We start from the raw sequence: 24,476 nt of genomic DNA on the forward strand, positions 1-24,476 counted from the left end.
GGCACATACATTTCCACTTTATTAAAATATTGCATAGATACAGAGCAGTTGGGCACATCCATTCTAAGGCACTGTCCTGGTTTGAATGCAATTCCACAAGAGAGAAAAGAGAAGCCATTACATTCGGTATTATTCACCTCTACATTCAGACTCCTCCCATGTTCCATGTTTATTGCTACTGGGATCTCAATTTTAACCCCAAACTTATAGCAGCATCATACTGGGGCCTAGATGACAAAAATGAAAGACACATCCTGGCTCTAGCACTTGATATGATTTGGCACTTAACTACAAGCTCTCTTGCATTGCTCTCCATTTGTTTCCCAACTCTTGTTTAACTAAAGATATTATAAACTCTTTATGAATTAATTTCTTTACTAGTTTTCATTAAGCCTAGAACAGGACTAGTTAGGCACATAGTAGATACCCCCAAAATGCTTCTATTAAATATCACTTCCAAGAACTTCAATGGAATAGAAAAAAATATACTTTCCATAATTCTAGTTTAAGGAAAGGATGACTGGTATCCTCATAAAGGGGAAATACTTGAATGTCCTATTTCTTGTATTTTACAAGGAACTAGGCTGAATGAATATTTTCATGTATTAACAGCTTTAACTGACAAAGAGAGTTCTTCCCTTGCTACAGGAACTTGAGTCATTACCACTATTATATGAGAACATTTATATAAGTAGCAATGTGTGTGTGTGAGATTATAAGTAAAATTCAAAGAGGCTGTGAATCACTGAGCAACGTATAAATATCTGAATTAGTGACCTTCACCTCCTTAAATAATGTGTGTGTGTGTTACATAAAAAACATATAAGTTTAAAGAGTTTTTCATAACACCCTTGAGACAACTGGAGATAACTAGGCTTGGGAACAATCAGACTATACAGATAGCTATAGAAATATCTGTTAAAGGCAGTGTGTTCCAAAGCATATTTGCAGAATACTAGCTTTGCGGGTCATTACTGGGTATACATGAAAAAGGGTTCTGGGCTCAAACAGGATTGTAAAACACTGAGCCAAAAGAGGTGCTTTTTCCGCCTTTACCAGAGGACCTCTCAGAATTCTTATATGCTGATGTGCGCTGTGAATCTACAAAGCAGAAACAGCAGGAAGTGATTCCCAAACTTATTTGCAGACTATCTTGTATAACTAGGTGTTCTATGACACACACTTAGGGAGACACTGAATTAAAGGATGGGTAAAATTTAAAAGCACTGAGAGATACATAGCTGGATAGCAAAGGAGAGTGAAAAGCAATGGACACTGGTTCCTCAGTCAATCTAAATTAAATTAGATTCCACTTGTATAGCTTCAACTGTCAAATGGGTTCTTCCACAAAGAGCTGACTTATTCTGGGAACAAAATAAATCATCAAATCAATACTCAGCTCTAAGCGGCACCACCCCCGGCTGCAGCTAAGCAGACTAGCCACCTTTGCAAAATTCAAAAGTAAAAATTAAAATTCTAATTTCCTCAAAAATAAAATTTTCAATGGAAAGAACCCAGTTCATACCAGGCAAATGAAATCGTCTTCATCCATGTGTTCCTAACACATTTTCATTATTTCATAAAATACACTGTCTCCTTTCTTGCCACTTGGGACACATATAAAGCTTTAAACTAATATAATCACCTTTAATAATGACAGCAGAATAATTATAGTGTTGCTATAATAGATATGTCAGACAAATATGATTATCCATTATGTTGACCCTACCCTGAAAAGGATTGCCATTATTTTTATGCTTACATCTATGATACGGTTGGCTTGGTTCACAAAATTTTTCAATGTAATAAAAAAATAAAAGTTGTAGAGACAGAATAAATCAAATCTAGGAAAACTGCAAGAGTAGATAGATACTCTAGAATTCATATGACTTGGAAGAAGGGTTTTTAAAGTAGAAAAAAAAAGCTGTTCTTATAAGCTCAAACAAAAAAATTCTTCCAAGACAAACAGGATGCTGCAGGTTTAAGATTTTGTTTTTTGAGTTACTGTCAATCTCTGTAGGACTTGTTTCCTTTAACAATCCTTAAAGAAGACCTCTAAAGTGAGTGACTTGGTGCATAATAAGGCCTGCTCTCTGTCTGAAGCTTTTAGAACAATGACTACACTTGTATGGCTTCTCCCCTGTATGAATTCTTAAATGAATAACAAGGCTTGGTCTCTGTCTAAAGCTTTTCCCACAGTAATTACATTTAAATGGTCTCTCTTCAGTGTGAGTTCTCTGGTGCAAAGTAAGAGCTGTCAGCCTACTAAAACTTTTCCCACAATTATGACATCTATGAGGTTTCTCACCTGAATGAGTTTTCAGATGTCTTTTAAGACTTGATCCATGACAAAAGCTTTTCCCACACTCAAGGCATTTATATGTTTCTTCTTCAGAGTGGGTTCTCTGGTGCCCTATAAGGTGTGACCGCCGAGTGAATCGCTTTTTACACACCGTGCATTCATAGGGTCTCTCCCCGGTATGAAGTCGTTGGTGTCTGTAAAGGTCTGAACTACGAAGGAATCTTTTTCCACATTCAGGGCACTTATGAGGTTCCTCTCCTGAATGAATTCTCTGGTGCCCCGTAAGCTGTGACTTCCGAGCAAAACATTTCCCACACTGAGAACATCGGTGAGGTTTGTCTCCTGGACTCTTTTTCTTATGGGGTCTAGCGTTGAGGGGTTCTTCCAAGTTGGAGCTCTCAGGTTTCTCTCCTGCTGAGGGGTTCTGATGCTCTACAAGTTTTGTTAAATCTCTCTGTAAATCCTCTGGGGGGGTTTCCCATTGATTTTCTAACTGTACATAGTCTTTTTGCAAAATGGGGCCATGAAGAGCATTCCCCTCTAAAGTAACAATAAATGGATACATATTCTCCATTTTTTTCTGTTTTTCTGAAGTAGCTTCTTCATTTTCTATCCCGATCTCAAAACCTGAGAGAAGAAACAGAATGCAGATGTCACTGTGTCCCACATTGAAAAGAACATGAAGGAAAATGAGTTATATTAAACCACTGGTAGAAATAGAGACATTCTTAAGTACAATAGAATCCAAAACTCTTTACCTTGTTCAAAGTTGAGTTTTTTCTTTTCTTTCTTCTGTGTTATCAACGAATGATTACTTACCTAACTTGGAATCGAGTAATTGCTTAATTTCTTTGGAATCTTGTAGTTCCTTCACCCATGCCTCTTCTCTATGCTCCAATGGAAAGCTCACGTCGAGTTTTGGTATTGGATATCCTGGCCAGAAGAAAGATGAGAAGCATAATAGTTTAGGTCACCAAAGATTTTTCCAGAGTTGAGGCTGATATCTTGGACATATGGCCCTTAATATCTACGTCCTCCTCAACTACTATTATGTCATCTGGAATCTCTTGCAAGAGTCTTATTTTTCTTTAAGACAAGAACAAAACAAGGCTATTCTCTTCTAACCTATGGAAAGAGAGTAAATCAATTCTGTGCAGAAATCAATACAATAAACTGCTACTGTATCTATTTTGATAATAGATTTATTTAGGTTAGAGCCAAAATATGAAGTAAATCTTCATAAAGTTTTGGCACATTAAAACTGAGAAATGCTGACGTTGAGTACTACGTAAGGAGAGAGAGGTAAAGCCAGAAGTTATACAACTGCTTCCTGGAATAATTTCAGTTGAGATTTTCAAATTATAATGGAAACGGACTGGGTTAGCAACCAGAAAAGCAGTCTTTATGCTTGCTTCAGCTGAAGACTAGAAGTGGATCCTCTTGAAATTAACCCAAGTAACCATCAAAGGGTGTTTCTCACTGTCAAGCTAAGGACAACCAGAGAAGTTTCTACATTCAGTGCTCTGCTGTGTCCTACCACCCCCTCCTCACTGAGGAGAGCCACTCTGACTCCCATCCTCTCTCCATGCCCCTTCCTCGCCTTCCTCTGCTCTGGCCAAGTTAACCGGTCCGCCATCAAGTTTGGGTTGCAAGTGGCTCATCTGAGATCAAAATGCGGCATGATGTTTAAATATTAGCATCATTAAAATAATATCAGCAAGTTAATTTGATGAAACTTTAAAATTTAAAACATGTCAAAACAGAGGAAGTGGACTAAAATACCTTATTTTATATTTTCATGGAAAAAAGGACCTTTTAAGATTAAGAAGCAAAAATGCGTTGCAAATAAAATTCTTTTTAAATTCACTATATTGTTTTTGTTTGGGTTTCAAAGCTAAGAATAGGATGAGAGGGTAATGAGACCGAGGTCAAATAAAAATGGAGGTCATAGATCAAAGGAAAGCTGCAATTACATAAAAGTAGGAGCAAACTGAAACTTGAAATAAGCACAGAGAGTAGCAAAGTCCTAGGTGTGAAACACTAATTTATAATCTAAATGCAGGGAGGGAGACAGACTTCCAACACGATACCATGAGGAGCTCTGCAGACCTATTTCCTAGTGAAACTGGTGAAAATTACTAAAAATAACAAAGAAACGTTCAAGGTCTAGAAAATTAGGAAACATCTATTGGGTTGGCCAAAAAGTTCGTTCGGGTTTTTCCATAAGATGTTCTAGAAGAACCTGAACAAACTTCTTGGCCAGCCCAATATTTTAAAAAATCTGCTAAAATGTACAGAGAACAGCAAGAGTCTTACACATTTAAACCAAAACTGTTCTCTTTGGTCCCTCTCGCAGCTCCACTACAGACTGGCATAGCCAAGAGCCTGGGGCACTCTTTCCCCCAGCTCCCATTCAGAGGGATATCTTCCTGGGAGGGGCAGGACCCCAGCATTTGTCACCCTACCCTTAGCTATCTACAGTTGAGTCTAAATTCCAGGCCACTGTGGCTGAGAGGTGAGGGCTCCTTTCATCTACCCAGTCTCCACTGGTGGGATAGAGGATCTATCTACCTTGGGTGTAGTATTGCTGAGAATACTAGGGCCCTGATTGCCCTTGCAAGGCAGTTGTGGTTTTGTAAGGCAACTGTGATTGTAAGGCAGTGGTTTCTTGCCTGGAAAGGCAAGTCAAGGAGACCTGAGGCTCAGACTTAGTGCTCAGCTCCTAAAGTGGCAATGTGACTCAGGGATAAGCACATTATTGTCCCCACCTCCAGCTCCAGAGCAATGCATCTGAGATTTGGCCTGAGAGGACAAGCAGGCCTTAAAAGAGGTAGCTCCTAAAGTCTTCTCAAAGAAACTGACTTCATTTCCAAGAGAGAGAGGAGACGTTCAAGCCTAAGGATACTCTCAAAAAGAGTGGAGGCTGTAATGAAAGGCAATTGGAAAGAGTGATAGATTTATTGCATATACACACTAAACTGTAGGCTGACTAGTTTGCAGAAGAGAACTGGGGAAAGAGACAGCTGGGAGGAGCCCTCCTGGGATCAGAACAAATCTCAAAAACTGACCTCAGGAACTAGCCCATCTAAGGTGTCTGAATTTGATTGAATTAGTCTACAGAGCAATTTATGCTCCAGGGCATTGTTGAACGCAATAGAGCAATTAGCTGACAATTAATAGCTGGGGCTGGTCACGGCAAGAGGCAGCCAAAGAAAGCCCTGCAAAAACTACTGTCATTCCAGGGTGACTATGCGCACACCCAAGGCTGTGCTCCACGAGGGCAATATCAAATGCTTAATATTGCAGGGTGAACTAGAGTTCACTAAAATAATCCAGCCACTCACCAAACAAATAAATAAACTCTGGAGAGTGGGAAGAAGGACACACAGTTGCTACAGTATGTAATCTAAAATGTCCAGTTTCCAACAAAAAACAAGACATGTATGTGAACAGGAAAGTATGACCCCTACACTGAAAAAAAAAAAAAAGAGCAGGCAACAGAATCTGCCTATGAAATTGACTAGCTATCTAATTTAACAGACTTCAAAGTAGGCATTATGAATATGTTTCAAGGACTAAAGGAAACCATGATTAAAGAAGTACAGTAAATTATGATGGCATTACATCACATCAAATAGAGAATATTGATAAACAGGGACTTCCCTGGTGGCGCAGTAGTTAAGAATCCACCTGCTAATACAGGGGACACGGGTTCAAGCCCTGGTCCAGGAAGATCCCACATGCTGTGGAGCAACTAAGCCCGTGCGCCACAACTACTGAGCCTGTGCTCTAGAGCCCGTGAGCCACAACTACTGAGCCTGCGTGTCACAACTACTGAAGCCTGTGCGCCTAGAGCCCATGCTCCACAACGAGAAGCCAGTGCAATGAGAAGCCTGCACACCGCAACAGAGTAGGCCCTGCTCGCTACAACTAGAGAAAGCCCGTGCGCAGCAATGAAGACTCAACGCAGCCCAAAGATAAATAAATAATTAAATTTAAAAAATATTGATAAATAGAAATTATTAAAAAAAATAATTGAAATTGAGTCCCCCTAAAACTGAGTTCCTCTGCTGAGTTTATGATTAACCCCTCTATCCAAAATTTTATTCCCTTTCTTGTCTGGCACCTGCTCCCCTCAGGATTGAGGAGTATCAATGCAAAGGGGGGATTGGAACCAAGCAGGACTCTCTGTGCCCTCCATTTCTTGTTTGTAGAAAAAGGCTTTAGTCTCCTAGGCCTTCCCTGACTTCCAAAGAGCAAATTCAAGCGGTTACTAATTAGGGAAGTGAGGGAATGCAGAAACAAAGGAAAAGCAGTCAAGAAACAATAGTTCAGTAAACAGAGTCCTAGTTCCTCCTCAAGGGAGGGAGATATACGTGTGTGTGTGTGTGTGTGTGTGTGTGTGTGTGTGTGTGTGTATAAAATAATCTGATACATATCTTTGAGTTGTTCTGCAGGAGCTAAGGTTCCCCACCCAGGTGGAGGATGGTAACTACCTTCTGAGACCCCAGACTGGTCAGAAACTTGATGACTGAGATTCCTGAAACATCACTCTGCTACCTCACTATCAACCAATCAGAAGAAAGTCATGCACCCTGCAGCCCTCACTCCGAATGCTGCCTTTAAAAACTCTTCCCTGAAACCCATCAGGGAGTTCAGGTCTTTTAGGTATGAGCCATCTGTTCTCCTTGCTTGGCCCTGCAATAAACCTTTCCTTCCTCCAAACTCCGACACTTCTGTTTGTTTGGCCTCACTGTGTGCCAGGCACAAAAACTTGGGTCTGACAACAGAATCAAGTGGTAATTCTGGAGTTGAAAAGTACAATGACCGAAATGAAAAATTCACTACAGTGGCTCAAGAGTACATCTGAACTGTCAGAAGAATTGCTGAACTCGAAGACAGATCAATAGAGGTTATGCTATGAAAAGAACAGAGGCAGAAAAGAATGAAGAAACATGAATGGAGTCTCAGAGAAAAGTGGGGCACCATTAAGTGCACCAACAGATATATAATGAGAGAACCAGAAGGAGAGGAGTGAGAGAAAGGAGCCGAAAAAATATTTGAAGAAATAATGGCCCCAAACTCCCCAAATATATTTAAAAATATCAATATACACACCTAGGAAGCTCAATAAATTCCATGTACAGTAACTACAAAGAGATCTACAAACAGACATATCAGAGTAAAAATCCTAAAAGCCAAATAAGAAGAAAAAACCTTGAAAGACAGCAAATGAAAAATGACTTGCCACTTACAAGGGAACCCTAGCAAGATTAAAAGCTGAGCTCTCATCAGAAACAACAGAGGCCAGAAGACAGTGGGATAATAGATTCAAAGTGTTCAAAGAAAAATAAAAACTGTCAACCAAGAATCTTATATCCAGAAATGCTATCTTTCGAAAATGAATATGAAATAACATTTCTGATAAACAAAAACTGATGAGAATTCATTGGTAGCAGACTTGCCTAACATGAAACACTAAAGGAAGTTCCTTAGTCTGAAAGCAAGTGATCCCAAACAGTACCTGAATCTACATGGAAAAACAAAGGGCACAAGTAAGGGTAATTATTTAATTATAAAAGATAGTACAAATACAAATTTCTGTTTCTTGTCTTAAAAGATTTTAAAAGCAATTATGTAAAACAGTATTTATGTAGTATATTGTTGGGCAAATAACATATAGAAATGTATCCTATTTGCCAATAACAGCACAAATGAAGTGGGTAGGAGAAAGCTGCACTGGGCTAAAGAAATGACTTCAGTTAGTAACTTGAATCCACAGGAAAAATGAAGAAAATCAGAAATGATAAATAATGTTAATATAACAAAAGCTATAACATATACTTGTTTTCCTTTCTTCTCCCAGCTCCTTTAAAAGTCTTAAAATTATATAAAGTAATAACTATAACAAGATATTGTTGAGTTTGTAACATTTTTGATATAATATGTATGACAGTAACAGCCCAAAAGGGGAAAAAGGGAATAGAGTTACATAGGAGAAATATTTCTATAGCTCACTGACATTGTTAGTATAAATCCAAAGCTGATTATGATAAGTTAAGATGTACATAATAAATCCTAGAGTAACCACTAAGGAAATAACTTTAACAATAGTGAAAATCCATTAAAGTACATAAATTTTACATTGAAAATATTTACTTAGTGTCAAAGAAAGCAGTAAGTGAGGGATAGAGGAGCAAAACAGATATGAGACACATACAAAAACAAAAAGTGAAATAGCAGATATAAATCCAACCATATCAAAAATAAGGTTAAATGGTATGAATTAAACAACTCGATCAAAAGGCAGAGATTGTCAGACTGGATTTTTAAAAATCCAACTATATGCTGTCTAAGGAAACACATTTCAGATTCAAAGATACAAATAGATTGAGTGTAAAAGAATGGAAAAAGATATATCATGCAAGTAGTAACCACAAGACAGCTAGAATGACTATATTAATATCATACAAAATAGACATTAAAACAAAAAAGTTATTAGAGATAAATAGAATCATTTTATAATGATAAAAGAATCAATCCATCAGGAAGATGTAACAATTATAACCATACGTGCACTTAATAAGAGAATACCAAAATACATGAAGAAAAAATGGACAGAAATAGTAAAAGAAATAGGCAATTGAATAGTAATAGTTGGAGACTTCAATATCTCCTTGCACTATTGGATAGGAAATTTAGGCAGATGATCAACAACAGAAGACTTAAAAATTACCATAAACCAACTAAACATCACAGACATTTATAGAACACTCCAACCAACAACAGCAGAATATACATGCTTCTCAAGTGCACAGAGAAAATTCTACAGGACAGTTGAGATACTATACCGTAAAACAAATGTTCAAAAATGTTAAAGGGGACTTCTTTGGTGGCGCAGTGGTTAAGAATCCGCCTGCCAGTGCAGGGGACACGGGTTCGAGCCCTGGTCCGGGAAGACCGCACATGCTGCAGAGCAACTAAGCCCGTGCGCCACAACTACTGAGCCTGCGTGCCACCACTACTGAAGCCCACGTGCCACAACTACTGAAGCCCATGCACCTAGAGCCCATGCGCCACAACAAGAGAAACCACCGCAGTAAGTCCGCACACCACAATGAAGAGTTGCCCCCGCTTGCCACAACTAGAGAAAGCCCGCGCGCAGCAAAGACCCAATGCAGCCCCAAGATAAAAATAAATAAATGAATAAAAATTTATAAAAAATGTTAAAGGATCACAATTACAAAGTATATTCTCCCACCAAAATGGAATGAAATTATAAATAAATAACAGAAAGAAAACTGGGAACTTCACAAATATTTCAAAATTGAACAACATACTCCTAAGTAACCAATCAGTCAAAGAAGAAATCAAAAGGGAAATTAGAAGTATTTTGAGGTGAATGGAAATGAAATGAAAATGAAAACTTAGGACTGTAAAACCAGTGCTTAGAGGGAAATTTATAGCTATGAATGCCTATATTAGAAAGGAAGAAAAATCTCAATAACCTAACTTTGCACCTTACACCATCTCTGGATACAGAGAACATGTGCTCATACTTGAGCTTCTTCTTGGATGAACTTCTTAATTATCTACCAACCTCGCCCCCCACTCACCTTGTCGTCCTACATCCTACATAACATTCAGATCCTTGTGCCTCTGGTGCACTCAGCCTCCACTTCCTGGACTCTCAGAGCCCTGCTCCTGACACTATAACCAGTTTGCATTTCCCAACCTATGCTCATGACCCATGTCAGCGGAGGCTACTGACCATTCCTTGACCCATCTTCCACCCTTCTGATGTTAGTTCCTGTCCTCTACTCTTACACACTCCATAGTATACCATCACAGATGCTGAATGAATTGGACGCTTATTGAAAAGGTTTTCACAGATATCAGCCCTCCTTCTATTTGCTAACATGGTGATAACAGTTATGACTTTTACACAGCAAAGATCAAACACTTTGATGATACAGAATAAGTGAAGGCAAGGAGAATTTGGCACTCTCATATGCTGTGATGGGAGAATAAATTGGTACAACAATTTTGGAGGACAATTTGACAATATCTATTAAAGTTTTAAATACCCATTAACCAATCAACCCCACTTCTAGAAATTTAGCCTATTGACACCTGCATATACACAAGGATGCTCACTGTATATTTTACAGCTTGGCTCCAGGGCTTTGAATCAATGTTGAATGGCAGTCAGAAAGCAGGCTCTAATTTCTACTTCTGTCAGGGGGCTCTTCTCTTCACCCTCAATGCAGACTAGTCTGTGTAGCTGCTATTACCATTGGATGAGTGGTTTTACAGCAATAGAAGAAACATCAATTGCTATTCAGTTGGTATAAAATAAGAGGGTCCTACAAATAGAAACCAAAGCCTATTACCTTAAATTCAACCATTGCTTCTGTCTTTTAGACTATAGTCTAGAACCTTAGACCTTAGTTTCCAAGTGATGATAATGTGTTGTCCAGGATGTTAAACTCACCTCATGGTTATAGCCAAGAGACTCATCATGGGTATATTTTATTTGACCTAATTAACTGAAGAAATTTACTCAAGAAAAATTGACTGCAGAAAAAGAAAAAAAAAGATACAAGGATATAATGTACAGCACAGGGAATACAGCCAATATTTTATAATAACTTTAAATGGAGTATAGTCTATAAAAATACTGATTCACTATGTTGTACACCTGAAACTAACACAATATTGTAAATCAACTACACTTCAATTTAAAAACTACTTTCTGACCTAAAAAAACTGAAGTATAAAGTAAAAGGCTAGTAGGGACAGGGAAGCATAGGTGCATACTTGTTTTAAAATATAGCTCCAAATTCTTTGATATTTTTCCCTTCAAGTGGTGGAGTTTAATTTTCTTCCCCTTAAGTGTGGGTTGGATTTAGTGACTTTCTTCTAATGAATAGAATATGGTAGAAGTGATGGTGTGTGACTAGTTCATCAAAAACATTGTGGCATCCTCCTTGCTTTCTCTTGATTCGTTTGCTCTGGGGGAAATCTGCTGCTGTGTTGTGAGGACACTCAGGCAGCCTATGGAGAAGATTGCTTAGCAGGGAACTGAGGTCTCCTGCCAGCCCCTGCTGACATCTTGACAGCAACTACATGAGCAGCTCTGAGCCAGAAACACCCTGTCAACCACTCCCAAGTTCCTGACTCTCAGAAACTGTGAAGTGATAAGTGCTTTTTCTTTTAAGCTACTAAATTTTGGGGGGTAATTTGTTATTCAGCAAAAGCTATCTAATACAAAGAGGGAAAAAGCAACTTGAGGTTAACAAAGAAGGTGCTTGATTGATGAATGTTCCCCCCATCCCAGGCTCAGGGAATGACTTCATTAAGCCCCATTATCAAACATTGTGTCATAAAGTCTCCACTGTACCAAGAAATATCATTACTATTGTTAGGGCTGGATATTAGCTAATGATACATCATTTAGTATAAGAATAATCTGAAGAAATTTAAGTTACAAGACTCTTTTGTTGCTTTACAGACAGCATTTTTTGCCCTACATTTTACTTTAAATTTTCATCTCTCATATCCTGCATCACCAAAAAGATGTGACCTTTGACATTTTGTATACAATTTCCTAGTGTAAGCTCATGCACTTAAATTTTAAAAACCTGAGGCTTCGGCAAATGAAAATTGTTCCAAATTTGGTGTACTAATTTTGAACTCCAGACTTTCAAAGATAAGCATGGTATACTTTATATTTTTAGGACCAGCACATCTTTTCTTTCTTATTGCAGACATTCTAATATTTTTGCCTATCTCTTAACATCTGGCGTGTCTGGCTTGAATTCAAATAAGGGATTTTTTTTTAAATAAGGGATTTTTTAAAGCTTATGTATTTCTTAGATCTCTTTATATTTTCTACTTAAGTTCTTTTCCCTCTTTCTCTCTTATTCTCTCTTCCCACCCCCCTCTGTATTCACATTAAATGAATATCATTAGGTGAATATATGTGTGTATATACATATAATTTTTTCCATTTTATATATACCCAACAACTTAATGTTTTGCTAACAGGGAATACATTCCAAACTTTAATATAAAATCAACTGACCTCTTCCATTACTTTGAAATTTCTTCTATTCTGCCAGCATCCTGTGCTTTTCACTCACTCAGCCTACAATATGATGTGCTTCATGTAATATACCGAAGATGTTTTCATTTAAAAAAAACCCAGTAAAAGTATAAGCAACCTTTAAATTATAGAACAATAAGTCTTGCATCATTTTGCAAAGCATAATATATCACTTTAACAGTGATGAAAAAGGGGTAGTTTCCTCTCCTCCAAATTGGTATATTTTACTTGTTTAATTCATTCTATCTCTTCCTTGTTGAACACACTGGACATTCCCGTGCTTTAAAGAGTAAAGTATTACAATCAAGAGCAACATTGCTGTTCTGCATCACCTGTGATCTTTGTACCTGGGACTGTTGCTAAGAGGAGCAAATTAACATGGGGAATGAGAGTGCATGTGCAAAAACATTTATCATTAAATATTTCTAGCTAAGTTTCACTACTTGTTGCTGGCATACATACAAAATTACAGATTTTTTAGAACTTTTAAACAGACTATAGACTATAGGTAATGTAAAGATTGGAACGTAAATGACAATATTATATAGTTCTGCTTTGACCATAATATACATACATATGTAGTTGTCGGTTTTTCTTTTTTGTCACCTTTATTTTAAAATATCTAGAGACCCACAAACACCTCAAACTCCACATGGTCAACATGGTCAAATCTAAACTCACATTGACCCACCAAATCTGATCCTCTCTTCTGTTCCCTGTGTCAGTGAATAATATTATCAATCTTCCCAGTTCATTGGCCAGAATCCTGGATACCATCCTTAACCTCTTTTTCTTCTTCATCCAACACCCAGTCAATCACCAAGTCCCATAATTTCTATTTCCTACCTATCTTTCAAATTGGTCTTTTTCTCTCTACCACCACCGACACAATCTTAGACCAGAAAATCATGCTCTCTAAGGTGGATGATTGCAGGATAGCTGTTTCCAGTCTTCCCTCTCTTATTGTAGCCAGAGTGACCTTCTAAATGCAAATCTGTGTATATCCCTGCCTTACTTAAGAACATCCAGTGGTTCCCCACTGTCCTGGTAATAAAGTATATCTTCTCAACAAGGCTGACAAAGTTCTTCAAGATCCAGGACCCTGCTTCTCTCTCCAGCCTCTTCAGTGGAACTCTGGCTCCTCTGCTTCTCCTCTGCGCCCTCACACTGCAGCAGGAAGTCTTCAGATATGCCATGCTCTCTACCCCTCTGAGCCTTTGCATAGGCTGCCCATTCTGTCCAAAGCCCTCTCACCTCCCCACTTCCACCACTCAGCAGGCTTACTGCAATTCATCTTGTAGGTGTCTACCCAGATCCCCCTTCCTCAGGGATGCCTTCCCTCTCTGCCAAAAAGCTGGTTAGGTGGCAATCCTATGAGCTCCCATAACATCCTACTCCCTCCAATACATCATTTAACCATCCTATTTTCATATCTGAATCATCCATAGGAGCTGAAGCTCCAAGGTGCCTGGGACTGATTTTTTGTCTTGTGTACTAGAGACCCCAGGGTGGCAACCCACTGAATGAGGAAAATATTTGCAAATCATATACCTGATAAAGGATGGATATCCAGCATATATAGAGAACTCTAAAATTCAACAACACCAAAAAAAAAATCAAAAATGTGCAAAGGACCTGATTAGACATTCTCCAAGGAAGATTTACAAATGGTCAATAAGCACATGAAAAGATGCTCAATATCACTAATCATTTGGAAAATGCAAGTCAAAACTACAATGAGATACCACCTCACACCCATTAGGAATGCTACTATCAAAAAAAAAAACAAAACAGGTGTTGGTGAAGATGTGGAGAAATTGGAAACCTTGTGCACAGTTGGTGGGAACATAAAATGGTACAGTCTCTGTGGAAAACAGAATGGAAGTACCTCAAAAAATTAAAACTAGAAATGCCGTATGATCCAGCAATTTCACTTCTGGTTATATACCCAAAAGAAGTAAAAGCAGGGTCTCAAACAGATATTTTTACACCCATGTTCACAGAAGCATTATTCACAATAGCTAAGATGTAGAAGCAACCCAAGTATACGTTTATGGAAAATGGATAAGCTAAATGTGATATATACATACAAAGGATTACTATTCAGCCATTAAAAGGATGGAAATTCTGAACCCTGAGGACATTACGCTAAGTGAAATAAGCCAGAAAGGTGAATGGTGGTTGCCGGGGGTTGGGGGCAGTGGTGGAATGTAAAAATGGGGAGTTATTGTTTAAATGGATCTAGAGTTTCAGTTTTACAAGATGAAAATAGTTATGGAGATGGATATTGGTAATGGCTCCACAAAATTATAAATGTATTCAATACCACTGAACTGTACACATAAAAATGGTTAAGGTGGCAAATCTTAGGTCGTGGGTATTTTACCACAATAAAAAAAATTGAAAAGAGAAAAATACGCTTCCTGAGCAGGGTCATTAGCTTAAGGGGTTTTCAATCCCATTCGATTGAAGGTGCTTTGTACCCAGCTATTCTCAGAGAGATATTTCCTCCTTCTGCTCTTTTTTTATTTTTTGATTTTTTTGATGTGGACCATTTTTAAAGTCTTTACTGAATTTGTTACAATGTTGCTTCTGTTTTATGTTTTGGTGTTTTTGTCCACGGGGCCAGTGAAATCTTAGCTCCCTGACCAGGGATCGAACCCACACTCCCTGCATTTGGATCTTAGCTCCCTGACCAGGGATCAAACCCACACTCCCTGCATTTGGAAGGCAAAGTCTTAACCACTGGACAGCCAGGGAAGTCCCTCCTCCTTCTACTCTTGATCAGAGTGGCCTGTTTCCATCAGGTTATCGGTATTCTAAGCAACCTCAACCCTGGAGAGCTCTTGAGCTCTCAAAATGGAAACCAAAGAAAGGAAATAAAACCCTTGCCTTACCAGGGTCCAGAAAGGGCTGGCCTTCCCCAGCAGCACCGAAGCTCAGCTCCTGCGGCCCTGCCTGTGGGATCCACGCCTCTGCCACTGGGACCTCCGGGGCAGGTCCCATTACTTGGAGTGGGGGTGACTCCAGGTGGATGTTTGGCGGTATGTGTGCCATTCCCACTGGTGCCAGTTCTTCCAAGAGCATTTCCTGCCTATCGAGCTGGGGGAAATGCCAGAACCGTCACTGAAGTCCAGACCAGCCCTGCCCAGTAGCAATATAATGCAAGCCACCCATGTCCTTTTAAATGTACCAGCAGCCATATGAAACAAAAAATGAAATAGGTAAAGTTGATCTTAATAACACACAGTATTTAACCCAAAATATCTAAAATATCATAATTTCAGAATGTAATCAATATAAACAATTGTTACGAGATATTACACCGACTTTTGTTTCACACTAAGTTTTTGGAATGTGCTGTGCATGTTACACTTACAGCACATCTCGATTTGGACTAGCCACATTGCAAGTGCCCCAGAGCCACCCCTGGCTAGTGGCTACTGTTCTGGGTGGTGCGCGACTAGACCATACAAAGATAAAATCTATGTGGTAAGCTAAACCGAGAAGATGGAGAAAGGAAGGGAAACCATAAATTCATTCTATCCTAGGGGGACAGGGACCCTTGGATGACTCCAAGGAGAGTTGACCCCATCAACACACCAGGCAGAAGTGCCCCTAATGCCCACCAACAAACACTTTCTTCTCCCAAAGATTCTGTCCGTGCTCAGCTATGGCTTTCACTGGATGGTTCTGAACAGAGGCCAGCGCCACCGCCCCCATGGGGCATTTTGCCTATGATGGCAGGTGGTGGCTATCAGAATGTAACGAGCCAGAGGTGGGAGTCTATGTACTTGGCTGGCCAAAATGTTCGTTCGGGTTTTGCTGTAACGTCTTATGGAAAAACCAGAACAAACTCTTTGGCCAACCCAACAATTCACAGGGCAGAGTTGTTCCACCTCCCAAACAATTTAGGAATGTTCCCTCAAACATTCATGTAGGTAAAAAGAACCTTTCAAGGACCTCACCCTGTTGGTCATATAAACACAAAATATTTTTGCATATTTTAGCATGACTTGAATGCTCTAGGAAAGCATTACTTTGGAAATCAAATGAAGACTATACTACTTATTGTTTGGACTGACCAAGAGTTGTTTGCCACTTTGAGAAATAATATGACCAACAGCAACACCGCTCACAGTGTTTGAGCTGTATCACATCAGTCAGAAGTTCTGCCTGTCGCCTTCCCAATGTATCTGTGCATAGATTCAAGCAAATGACAACCTCCTGAAGTTTTGGTGCAGTCAAGTCCAAATATGTGCACGCTCACATGCTTATTAATTCATAAGAAATCACATTCCTTTTCCTTTATATTCCTTCTAGACTCTACTTGACTCAGGGTTGGCAAAATTTTCTTGTAAAGAGACAGACAGTAAATATTCTAGGCTTTGTGGGTAGTATTGGTCTGTTGCCTCTTCTTTTTTTTTAAACCACTCTTCAAAAAGGTAATAACCATTACTAGCTCATGGGTTGTATAAAAACAGGCTTTGTCCAATATTTGGCCCATAGAGCACTTATTATATTGATTTTTTTTCTAATTCGGTGTATATAAGGAGGTTATATTATCTATAAATTTCATTTTAGCACAGTAAAGGGGACATTACCAAATATCTGTTATAGAAGTGGAGTTGGGTTTAATAGTTGAGAATCACTGAAACATATGCCAATTCCAGCAGAAGGAAAAAATGGAAAGCCCTGCAGGGAAATCCTGAGGCACCAGACAGAATGTCTGATCTGGTCCCAGCTGCCTCTGCTACTTCTTTTGGTCTAATTCCCAAGATCCCAACCTCTTTTCTCACCTGCTGCTCTGGTATCTCAAGTTCTCTCTGTAAGTCTTCTATCAGTGACACAACTCTTTCTCTGTTCTCCGGGCAATGTTCCCTCACCCAGGTCTCTATCTCTGTGGGCAGAATCGTTAGGAATTGCTCCAACACCAGCAGCTCCAAGATTTGCTCCTTAGAACGCATCTTTGGCTTCAGCCATTGACAGCAGAGCTCCCAGAGTTTGTTGAAAGCTTCATGAGGCCCAGATGCTTCTTTGTACTGGAACTGCCGGAAGCGCTGGCGGAAGACCTCACAGTCGGTATCATACTCTTGAAACACCGAGCCCTGATTCAAGGAGGCCTGGATTGCACAACCCAGGGCCACAGCCATCGCCAACTTCCAGCACTGTACAATTTATCTGGGTCCCGAAGCGGCAGATTCCAATTTCTTTCTTTGTGTTATCCTCCGGGCAGAGCCACCTACAAGCTGAGGACGGGACAAAATGAGGAAGGAGAAACAGCAGTGGTTACCAGAGGGCAGACTAACCTCCCTTAACTTGTTTACTTTTCTCCAAAGCCCTAAAGAAGCAGATCATAATCTTTTGGGGGATTTTGAGAATCTGATGAAAGTCATGGACAATTTCCAGAAAGATACACTACACAGCAAATTCTGCATTCAATTTCAAAAAGTTTACAAAATCTTCAAGACCATCCACGGATTCTCTAGAACTGTGCTATCCAATATGGTATTCGATAGTCCCATGTGGGTCGGGGGAGAGATAAATTAGGAGTTTGGGATTAACAGATACACACTACTATATATAAAATAAGTAGACAACAAGGACCTACTGTACAGCACAGGGAACTATACTCAATATCTTATAATAACCTATAATGGAAAAAGAATCTGAAAAAGAACATATATATATATATATATATATATATATATACACACACACACATATATGTACATATTGGGTTGGCCAAAAAGTTCGTTTGGTTAGTGAATACGTTGTTCCATAAGGTTTCTCGTGAAAATGAAAAATGTGTCCTTTATTTTCACTTAAAACCGAACAAACTTTTTGGCTGACCCAATACATATATATCTGAACCACTTTGCTGTATATTTGAAACTAATACAACATTGTAAATTAACTACACCTCAGTAAAAATAAAATAGTCCCAGCTAGGGCCATGCCTTGCAAAGACAGCAAACCACCAATCAGTCCCTCATTCCTCTCCACTGGAGGTTATGCATAGTTCAGGCAACATCACTGTGACCCTCATCCTGAAACAGTATTCTAAGTGACTTTCTCATGAGCAAAACACATGGCAACAGGGCAGGCCAGCAGGAATCAGTTCTACATTAATAACCAAGAACATCTGTCACATTCATCACGCCTTGTGCCAGCTACTGTTCTAAGCCTCCCACACGCATCGGTTCATTTAGCCCTCACCCAACGTTAGGAGGTGGGTTCTAGTACTGTGCCCTGAATACAGATGAGGGGACTGAGGTGAACCTGAGGAGGACGGAATAACTTTGTCCCAAGTCACACAGTAAACGTCAGAGGGAAGTGGGGAGGAGGTTGGAATCTACAGACTCCCGCACTGCTCACGTCCCAAACATCCACATGTTCTCTGAGTGCAGCCTCTGAGGTCACAGAGGCTGTCACGTACATGTCCCCACAGGTCTCAGCACCGGTGCCCACTCCCCCCACCGCCCCGTGTGCTGTGGCTGCACTCTGTCTGCATTTGCCAGGATGCCTCATGTACCTGTCCTCTTCCTTGGAGTGGTGGGACAAGGAAAAATATGCTCATGATCCCACCCAGTCATGCCAGATGGGCACTGCCCCCATAGCACCGTTATCTTGATGGCAGCCTGGGCTTCAGCGGCAGACCCATCTCGTGATAACATGCTAGCTCTGAGTCCCTGACGCCCAGGGCTTCTGTCGCTAACACGAGATAATCACGGCATCTCTTTCATAGAAGTTCCTGAGGCGGATCCCAGCGCAGGGAAAGGAACAGCAGTGTGCCTGGCACAGAGGAAGCGCTCAGGAAAGCTCATTTCCTAGGAAGCTCCTATTTCCTCCCACCCCACCCCGCCAAGGCACCTAACCGTCGCTGGAGGGCATCCAGGGACCGTGCTGGTTTGTGCTATGGACCCGCCTTGAATGCGCTCCAGCCTCACAGCTGGGCAGCCCTCCGCGGACGGTCCCCAACCTTCCACCACGCCGACCAGGGACTTGACCCTCCGCCTTTCTCCCCGTCGGCCCTTCCGGATGAAAACTTCACTCCACCCCGGGGCTGATGGCTTCTCCTCAAAGCCTCCTGAATGAAGCCGGCCCACAGGGCCCGTGGATGAAGAAGGGTATAAAGAGAGGGCACTCGGGGAAAGGATAGGGGGACAAGCCTAAAAGCCGGCTTAAAATCGGGGGGCCGCGGCGCGGCCCGAGCGAGCTCCCCGGGGAGGATGTCCCGCCGCCCGGAGGGGCGCTCCCCGCCCAGGAGAAGCCCGGGAAGGCCCGGCCGGGTCGCAGGGAGCGGCGGCGGGGATCCGGGCCGGACAGGGGCCCGCCGCCCGTCGCTCCTTCCCGTGCCCGCACCCGGACCGGGGCTGGAAGCGGCCGGTTAGCGCAGCCCGAGCGGGAAGGGAGCCCCGCTCCCCGCGCCCGCGCCCCAGGGACGGCCACGCCCTCTGACCGCTCCGGGACTCACCGCCTCAGCGCCCACGGCTCTCCCAGGCTCACCGGGGGCAGCTGCCCAGGGCGCAGGCGCGCGGCCAGGCTGCGGACTACAACCCCCGGCAGGCTACACGCCACTCGCCTAAAGATCTCGGCCCCTAAGGATGCTGACGCGGGAGAGGCTGGGAGTTTCCTTGGTCTCCCCTCGGCCTGAGGCCGCTTTTGGAAGCGATCCCATTTCCGGTCTTAAGCGACTCTAGATTCCCGGGGACTGGGTGGGGCGTGCTCCAGTTCTAGATCCTAGTGAGGGCTTCTCTCCCGTCAGCCCTAGAGTAACCGGAGCGACTGGGGACATCCTTAAATCTGTTATGACTGTATCAGTGATTCTCAAACCTCTCTTTTTAGGAAGAATTTTTTTGCGAGAATCTTAAAAATTCAGATTTCTGCGCTCTACCCCGACACCCATACTCATTGGATCTCGCATGAACTCGAGAATTTGCATTTCAATAAACTTTTCTGGGGATAATGACTCTGATCTTCCGCTCCCGGGTCACAGTGGCCTAGCTACCTTTGTATTTTCTTCTCGTAAAGAACCGAGCTTCGACGAAACTACCCCGTGCATTCCTCTCTGCTTTCGGCCGCCACCAGAGGGCTCTTGGGTCTTTAGGTTAGCCCAAATGGCCCCTCCTCTTGTCTTCCAATTGGTCGTCCGCAGGTCCCGCCCCTGGAGTCAAATTTTCCCTTCTGGGTGGTCAGCCGTGAGTTGTGGCCAGGCCAGAGGCGATGATGTCATTCTGGAGATGTAGTCCTCACATTCGTCCCGAGCTAGTTTGTGAGTGTGTGTGTCTCTGGACGCCAAAGTTTAGTGTTGGTCCAAGACAGAGAAGAAAGAGCTGCCTGCGATTGTGCCTCCCAGAGGCTCTGGTGGAAGCGAGACCTGGGGCAGGCGCCCCGCTGTCGCGAGCCTACAGAGGCCAAGGCACTTGAATCTGCTCCGCCTGGGCTGGAGTTGGGCTCATGGACTGGGTGGCCCCAGGGGTACGCCGACTCCTGCGGATTCCGTGTATTGTTGGGTGAGGCGCCAGGCGCCTTCGCCAGCTGTCGCAGCTGGTTTCCGGACCAAGATGGTCTGCGTTTGACCCCAACTCCCAGGAGTAAAAAGTAGTCCTCATTGTGATAGCAGAGTAGTTTCTGCGCCTGGAGCCATGCGAGGCCCAGCTTGGAAGCATGTCATCTGCGCTTCTATGTGTTCTGCCGCTGGTCCCCCAGAAACCCTCAGGCGGCTTCTGGAGCTTTGCCACGGCTGGGTGGCTTTGGCTTGAGATGTGCACCATGAAGCAGGTCCTGGCGCTGCTGGTGTTGGAGCAGCTGCCGACTATCCTGTCCCAGGAGATCCACAACAGCGTGCAGAAGCTGCACCCGCACAGCTTGCCAAGAAGCTGTGAGTCTTTTAAAATGCATGCAGACAGAGGTTGCGAGACGGAGGGGGGGGAATAGGTGAGTGAGACAGAGATGTTTTATGTGCGGTTTGGTGGCCGCGACTGGGACATCACGGTGTCGTACTTCCCCACCCGGAGTCTCTTGATTGCCCTGAGTAGAACTACACGGGCAAGTGACTTTGTAGTTTAGTCTGGAACTTCCATCCTCCAGATTTCCCCCCAAGCGCACAGAGGGAACAGTGAAGAGGGCCTGTTTCCACAGGGAGGCAGGTCACTGCTGCAATAGCCAGTGTCAGCTTGGATCACAGGGGTTCGAATCTTGGCTCTGCCCTCTGCGCACTGGCTCCGTGGCTTGGGACAAGTTACTTTCCTCTTTGCGCCTCAGTTTCCCCTTTGGTAAAATGGCTTCTGGTATTGTTTTGAGGATTAAAGGGAGAGCAGCGCGTACATTTTGATCACACTGCTGGCACGTAGTCAGTGCTTAAAACTGTGAGCTGGCCGGGTGCGGCGGCACACGCCGGTGGTCCCAGCTACTCCGGTGGTTGAGGCGGGAGAACCGCTTGAGCCCTGGACTTCCGGGCTGTAGGGCGCTCTGTGATCGCGTGTCTGCACTAAGTTCAGCTTCAATCTGGGAACCTCCAGGAAGCGGGGGACCACCAGCTTTCCTATGGAGGGGTGAACAGGCCCAGGTCTGAAATGGAGCAGGTCAAAACTGCCCTGCTGATCAGTAGCCACATGGCGCCTGTGACTAGCCACTGCCCTTCAGCCTGGGCAACAGAGCAAGACCCCCGCCCTGACAAACAAACAAAACTCTTAGCCGTCGAGTTCCCTGGCAGTCCAGTGGTTAGGACTCTGCGCTCTCACTGCCGAGAGCCTGGGTTCGATCCCTGGTCAGGGAACCAAAATCCCACAGCCGCGTGGCCAAATCTGTTAGCTGCATATTAGGGTCAGCAGTCACGGCTGTGGAATGGCCTCACTGACACCGGGAGGGTGGAGCATGGATGCTAACAAGAAAGAGTTTCTGAAGTCAAGGTTCCTCAGTGCGGAGAGAAAGACCTCAGAAATGGTGGTTTGGGGTTTTTCTGGAAGGGGGCTGGGGAGTATCTCTTAGTAGAGTCCCTCTTTTAAATTAAACTTTTAATCTTGACATTATTGTAGAGTGGAAGGCAGTTGAAAGAAATAGAGAGGTCTCCTTTCCCCTCTCCCTCCTTTCCCCAGTGGTAGGTAACATCTTGCAAAACTATAGCACAAGGCACAACCAGGATATTGACATGAATACAGTCTGGATACAGAACAGTTCATCACTGGAAGGGGCCCTCCTGCTGCCCCTTTGTAGACGCACCCACATCTTGTCCTTCCCATCCACTCCTCTCCTGCCCATTCCCAGACCCCTCACCCCTGGCAACCATGAATCTGTTCTCCTTTTCTAGAAGTTTGTCATTTCAAGAATGTTTTATAAATGAAATCATATAGTCTGTAACCTTTTGAGATTGGCTTTTTTTGTCCCACTCAGCATAATTCACTGGAGATTTATCCACATCCTTCTGTGTAACAATTATTTGTTCCTTTTTATTGCTGGGTAGCATCCCATGGTATGGATGTACCACAGTTTGTTGAACCAGTCACCCACTGAAGGACCTGGGGGTGGTTTCCAGCTTTTGGCTATTAGAAGTAAGCCCGTGTGAACATTTGTTTGCTGAATTATTTTTATGGTCGATGCTTTACAATCATGGTCAGATCATTCTGACACCTAATTCACTTTGGAGTTAGTGTCACTTGATTGTCTTTTCTCATTCAGGCTGTGAATTTCCTGGTTCTTTGTATGAAGGATGATCTTCCATTCTGTCTTGGACATTTTGGTGTCGTGTCAGGAGACACTGGGTTCTGTTGGAGCTGGGTACTGTAGCACAGGGGTCCCCAAACCCCAGGCCGAGGACCGATCCTGGTCGGAGGCCTGTTACGAACCGGGCCGCACAGCAGGAGGTGAGGGGCGGGCGAGGGAGCGAAGCTTTGCGGCTTCCCACGGCTCCCATTACCGCCTGGACCACCCCCGCTCCCCCGTCCGTGGGAAAATTGTCTTCCATGGAAACCGGACCCTGGAGCCAAGAAGGTTGGGGACCGCTGCTCTAGCTTGCAGTCCCCCTGTTGAGGTTTGGCGAGCAGGCCCTGGCCTCCTGCCGTGGGCTGTGCTTGGGAGGACAGCATGAATTTCCAAGCCTCTGCGGTGCTGTTTCGGTTTGCTTGGTTTACCGCAGGCTGCTGGGGATGCTGCCTGGGGAAATGGAAGGAGCTTCCCCAGGCCGGGCCACCTTGGGATTCTAGGCGGGGGAAGGGATTCCACCTGCTGCCTCCGAGAAAGGGATGCTTCTGGAGGCAGGAGCCCCCGCCAGTGGGCAATGGGGAATGTTTCCTGGGCCTGGGCTCTTTGTGGCCGGTGCCTCCCAGCAGTAGAGTGTCTCTTGGGGTCGGAGAGGGCAGTTTCAGGGCCAGCAGAGAAGCAGTGTGCTTGCTTCGCAGTGGATGTCTTCCTTGAGTGACCTAGAACTACATAACTATTACATTTTTTTTCAGATTTAAGATGGAAGAAATCTGACATGCAGTGTGATCTCACCATCTCCGCTGTGTCTGAGAGCCCCTGCATAGACTGTTAGGAGGAATAGAATCCCCTCTCCAGTGTAACCCAGGAAAACTGTATCGACATAACAACATATCAAATGAAAAGGAGTGACAGGCACCTTTTATTTTAACAGGTGAAACAAGGGAGGAGTTTGTTATTCTACAATTATTTATTGATTTATGGCTGTGTTGGATCTTCGTTGCTGCACACGGGCTTTCTCTAGTTGCAGCGAGCGGGGGCTACTCTTCATTGCGGTGCACGGACTTCTCATTGCGGTGGCTTCTCTTATTGTGGAGCACGGGCTCTAGGTGCACGGGCTTCAGAAGTTGTGGCACGCGTGCTCAGTAGTTGTGCCTCGCGGGCTCTAGAGCTCAGGCTCAGTAGTTGTGGTGCACGGGCTTAGCTGCTCCACAGATGTGGGATCTTCCTGGACCAGGGCTCGAACCCGTGTCCCCTGCATTGGCAGGCGGATTCTCAACCACTGTGCCACCAGGGAAGTCCTCTACATTTTTTTTTCATTTTCCAAAATTACAGATAGGCATAAGCAGGTAGGTTATACGACTTTTT

The 24,476-nt window shown here is 43.1% G+C and overlaps 1 protein-coding gene and 1 non-coding gene across 4 annotated transcripts; one reads left to right on the forward strand and one right to left on the reverse strand.

Annotated features, from left to right (window-relative positions):
- Positions 1–24,421, reverse strand: ZNF449 (zinc finger protein 449). Of its 3 annotated transcripts, none has more exons than XM_022554222.3 (5): positions 19,888–24,421; positions 17,210–17,659; positions 15,308–15,512; positions 3,122–3,235; positions 1–2,929 (listed from the first exon to the last, which is right to left on the reverse strand). In XM_022554222.3, the coding sequence occupies exons 2-5, from the start codon at positions 17,561–17,563 to the stop codon at positions 2,043–2,045; spliced, it is 1,560 nt and encodes a 519-aa protein (XP_022409930.1). In that variant the 5' UTR covers positions 17,564–17,659; positions 19,888–24,421; the 3' UTR covers positions 1–2,042. The 3 variants fall into 3 exon arrangements, with proteins under 3 accessions (XP_022409930.1, XP_030617686.1, XP_089760193.1); XM_089904067.1 differs by having other exon boundaries at positions 2,841–2,929; positions 3,061–3,235; XM_030761826.2 differs by lacking the exon at positions 19,888–24,421 and having other exon boundaries at positions 17,210–18,783.
- Positions 21,790–22,087, forward strand: LOC149744173 (signal recognition particle RNA). Its single transcript, XR_016391444.1, has one exon.
- Positions 24,422–24,476: the final 55 nt, after the last annotated feature.

The sequence above is a fragment of the Delphinapterus leucas genome, chromosome X, assembly GCF_059928025.1.
Source record: "Delphinapterus leucas isolate spDelLeu-1000000601 "Yukka" chromosome X, BTC_Dleu_Yukka2, whole genome shotgun sequence".
Classification (NCBI taxonomy): domain Eukaryota; kingdom Metazoa; phylum Chordata; class Mammalia; order Artiodactyla; family Monodontidae; genus Delphinapterus; species Delphinapterus leucas.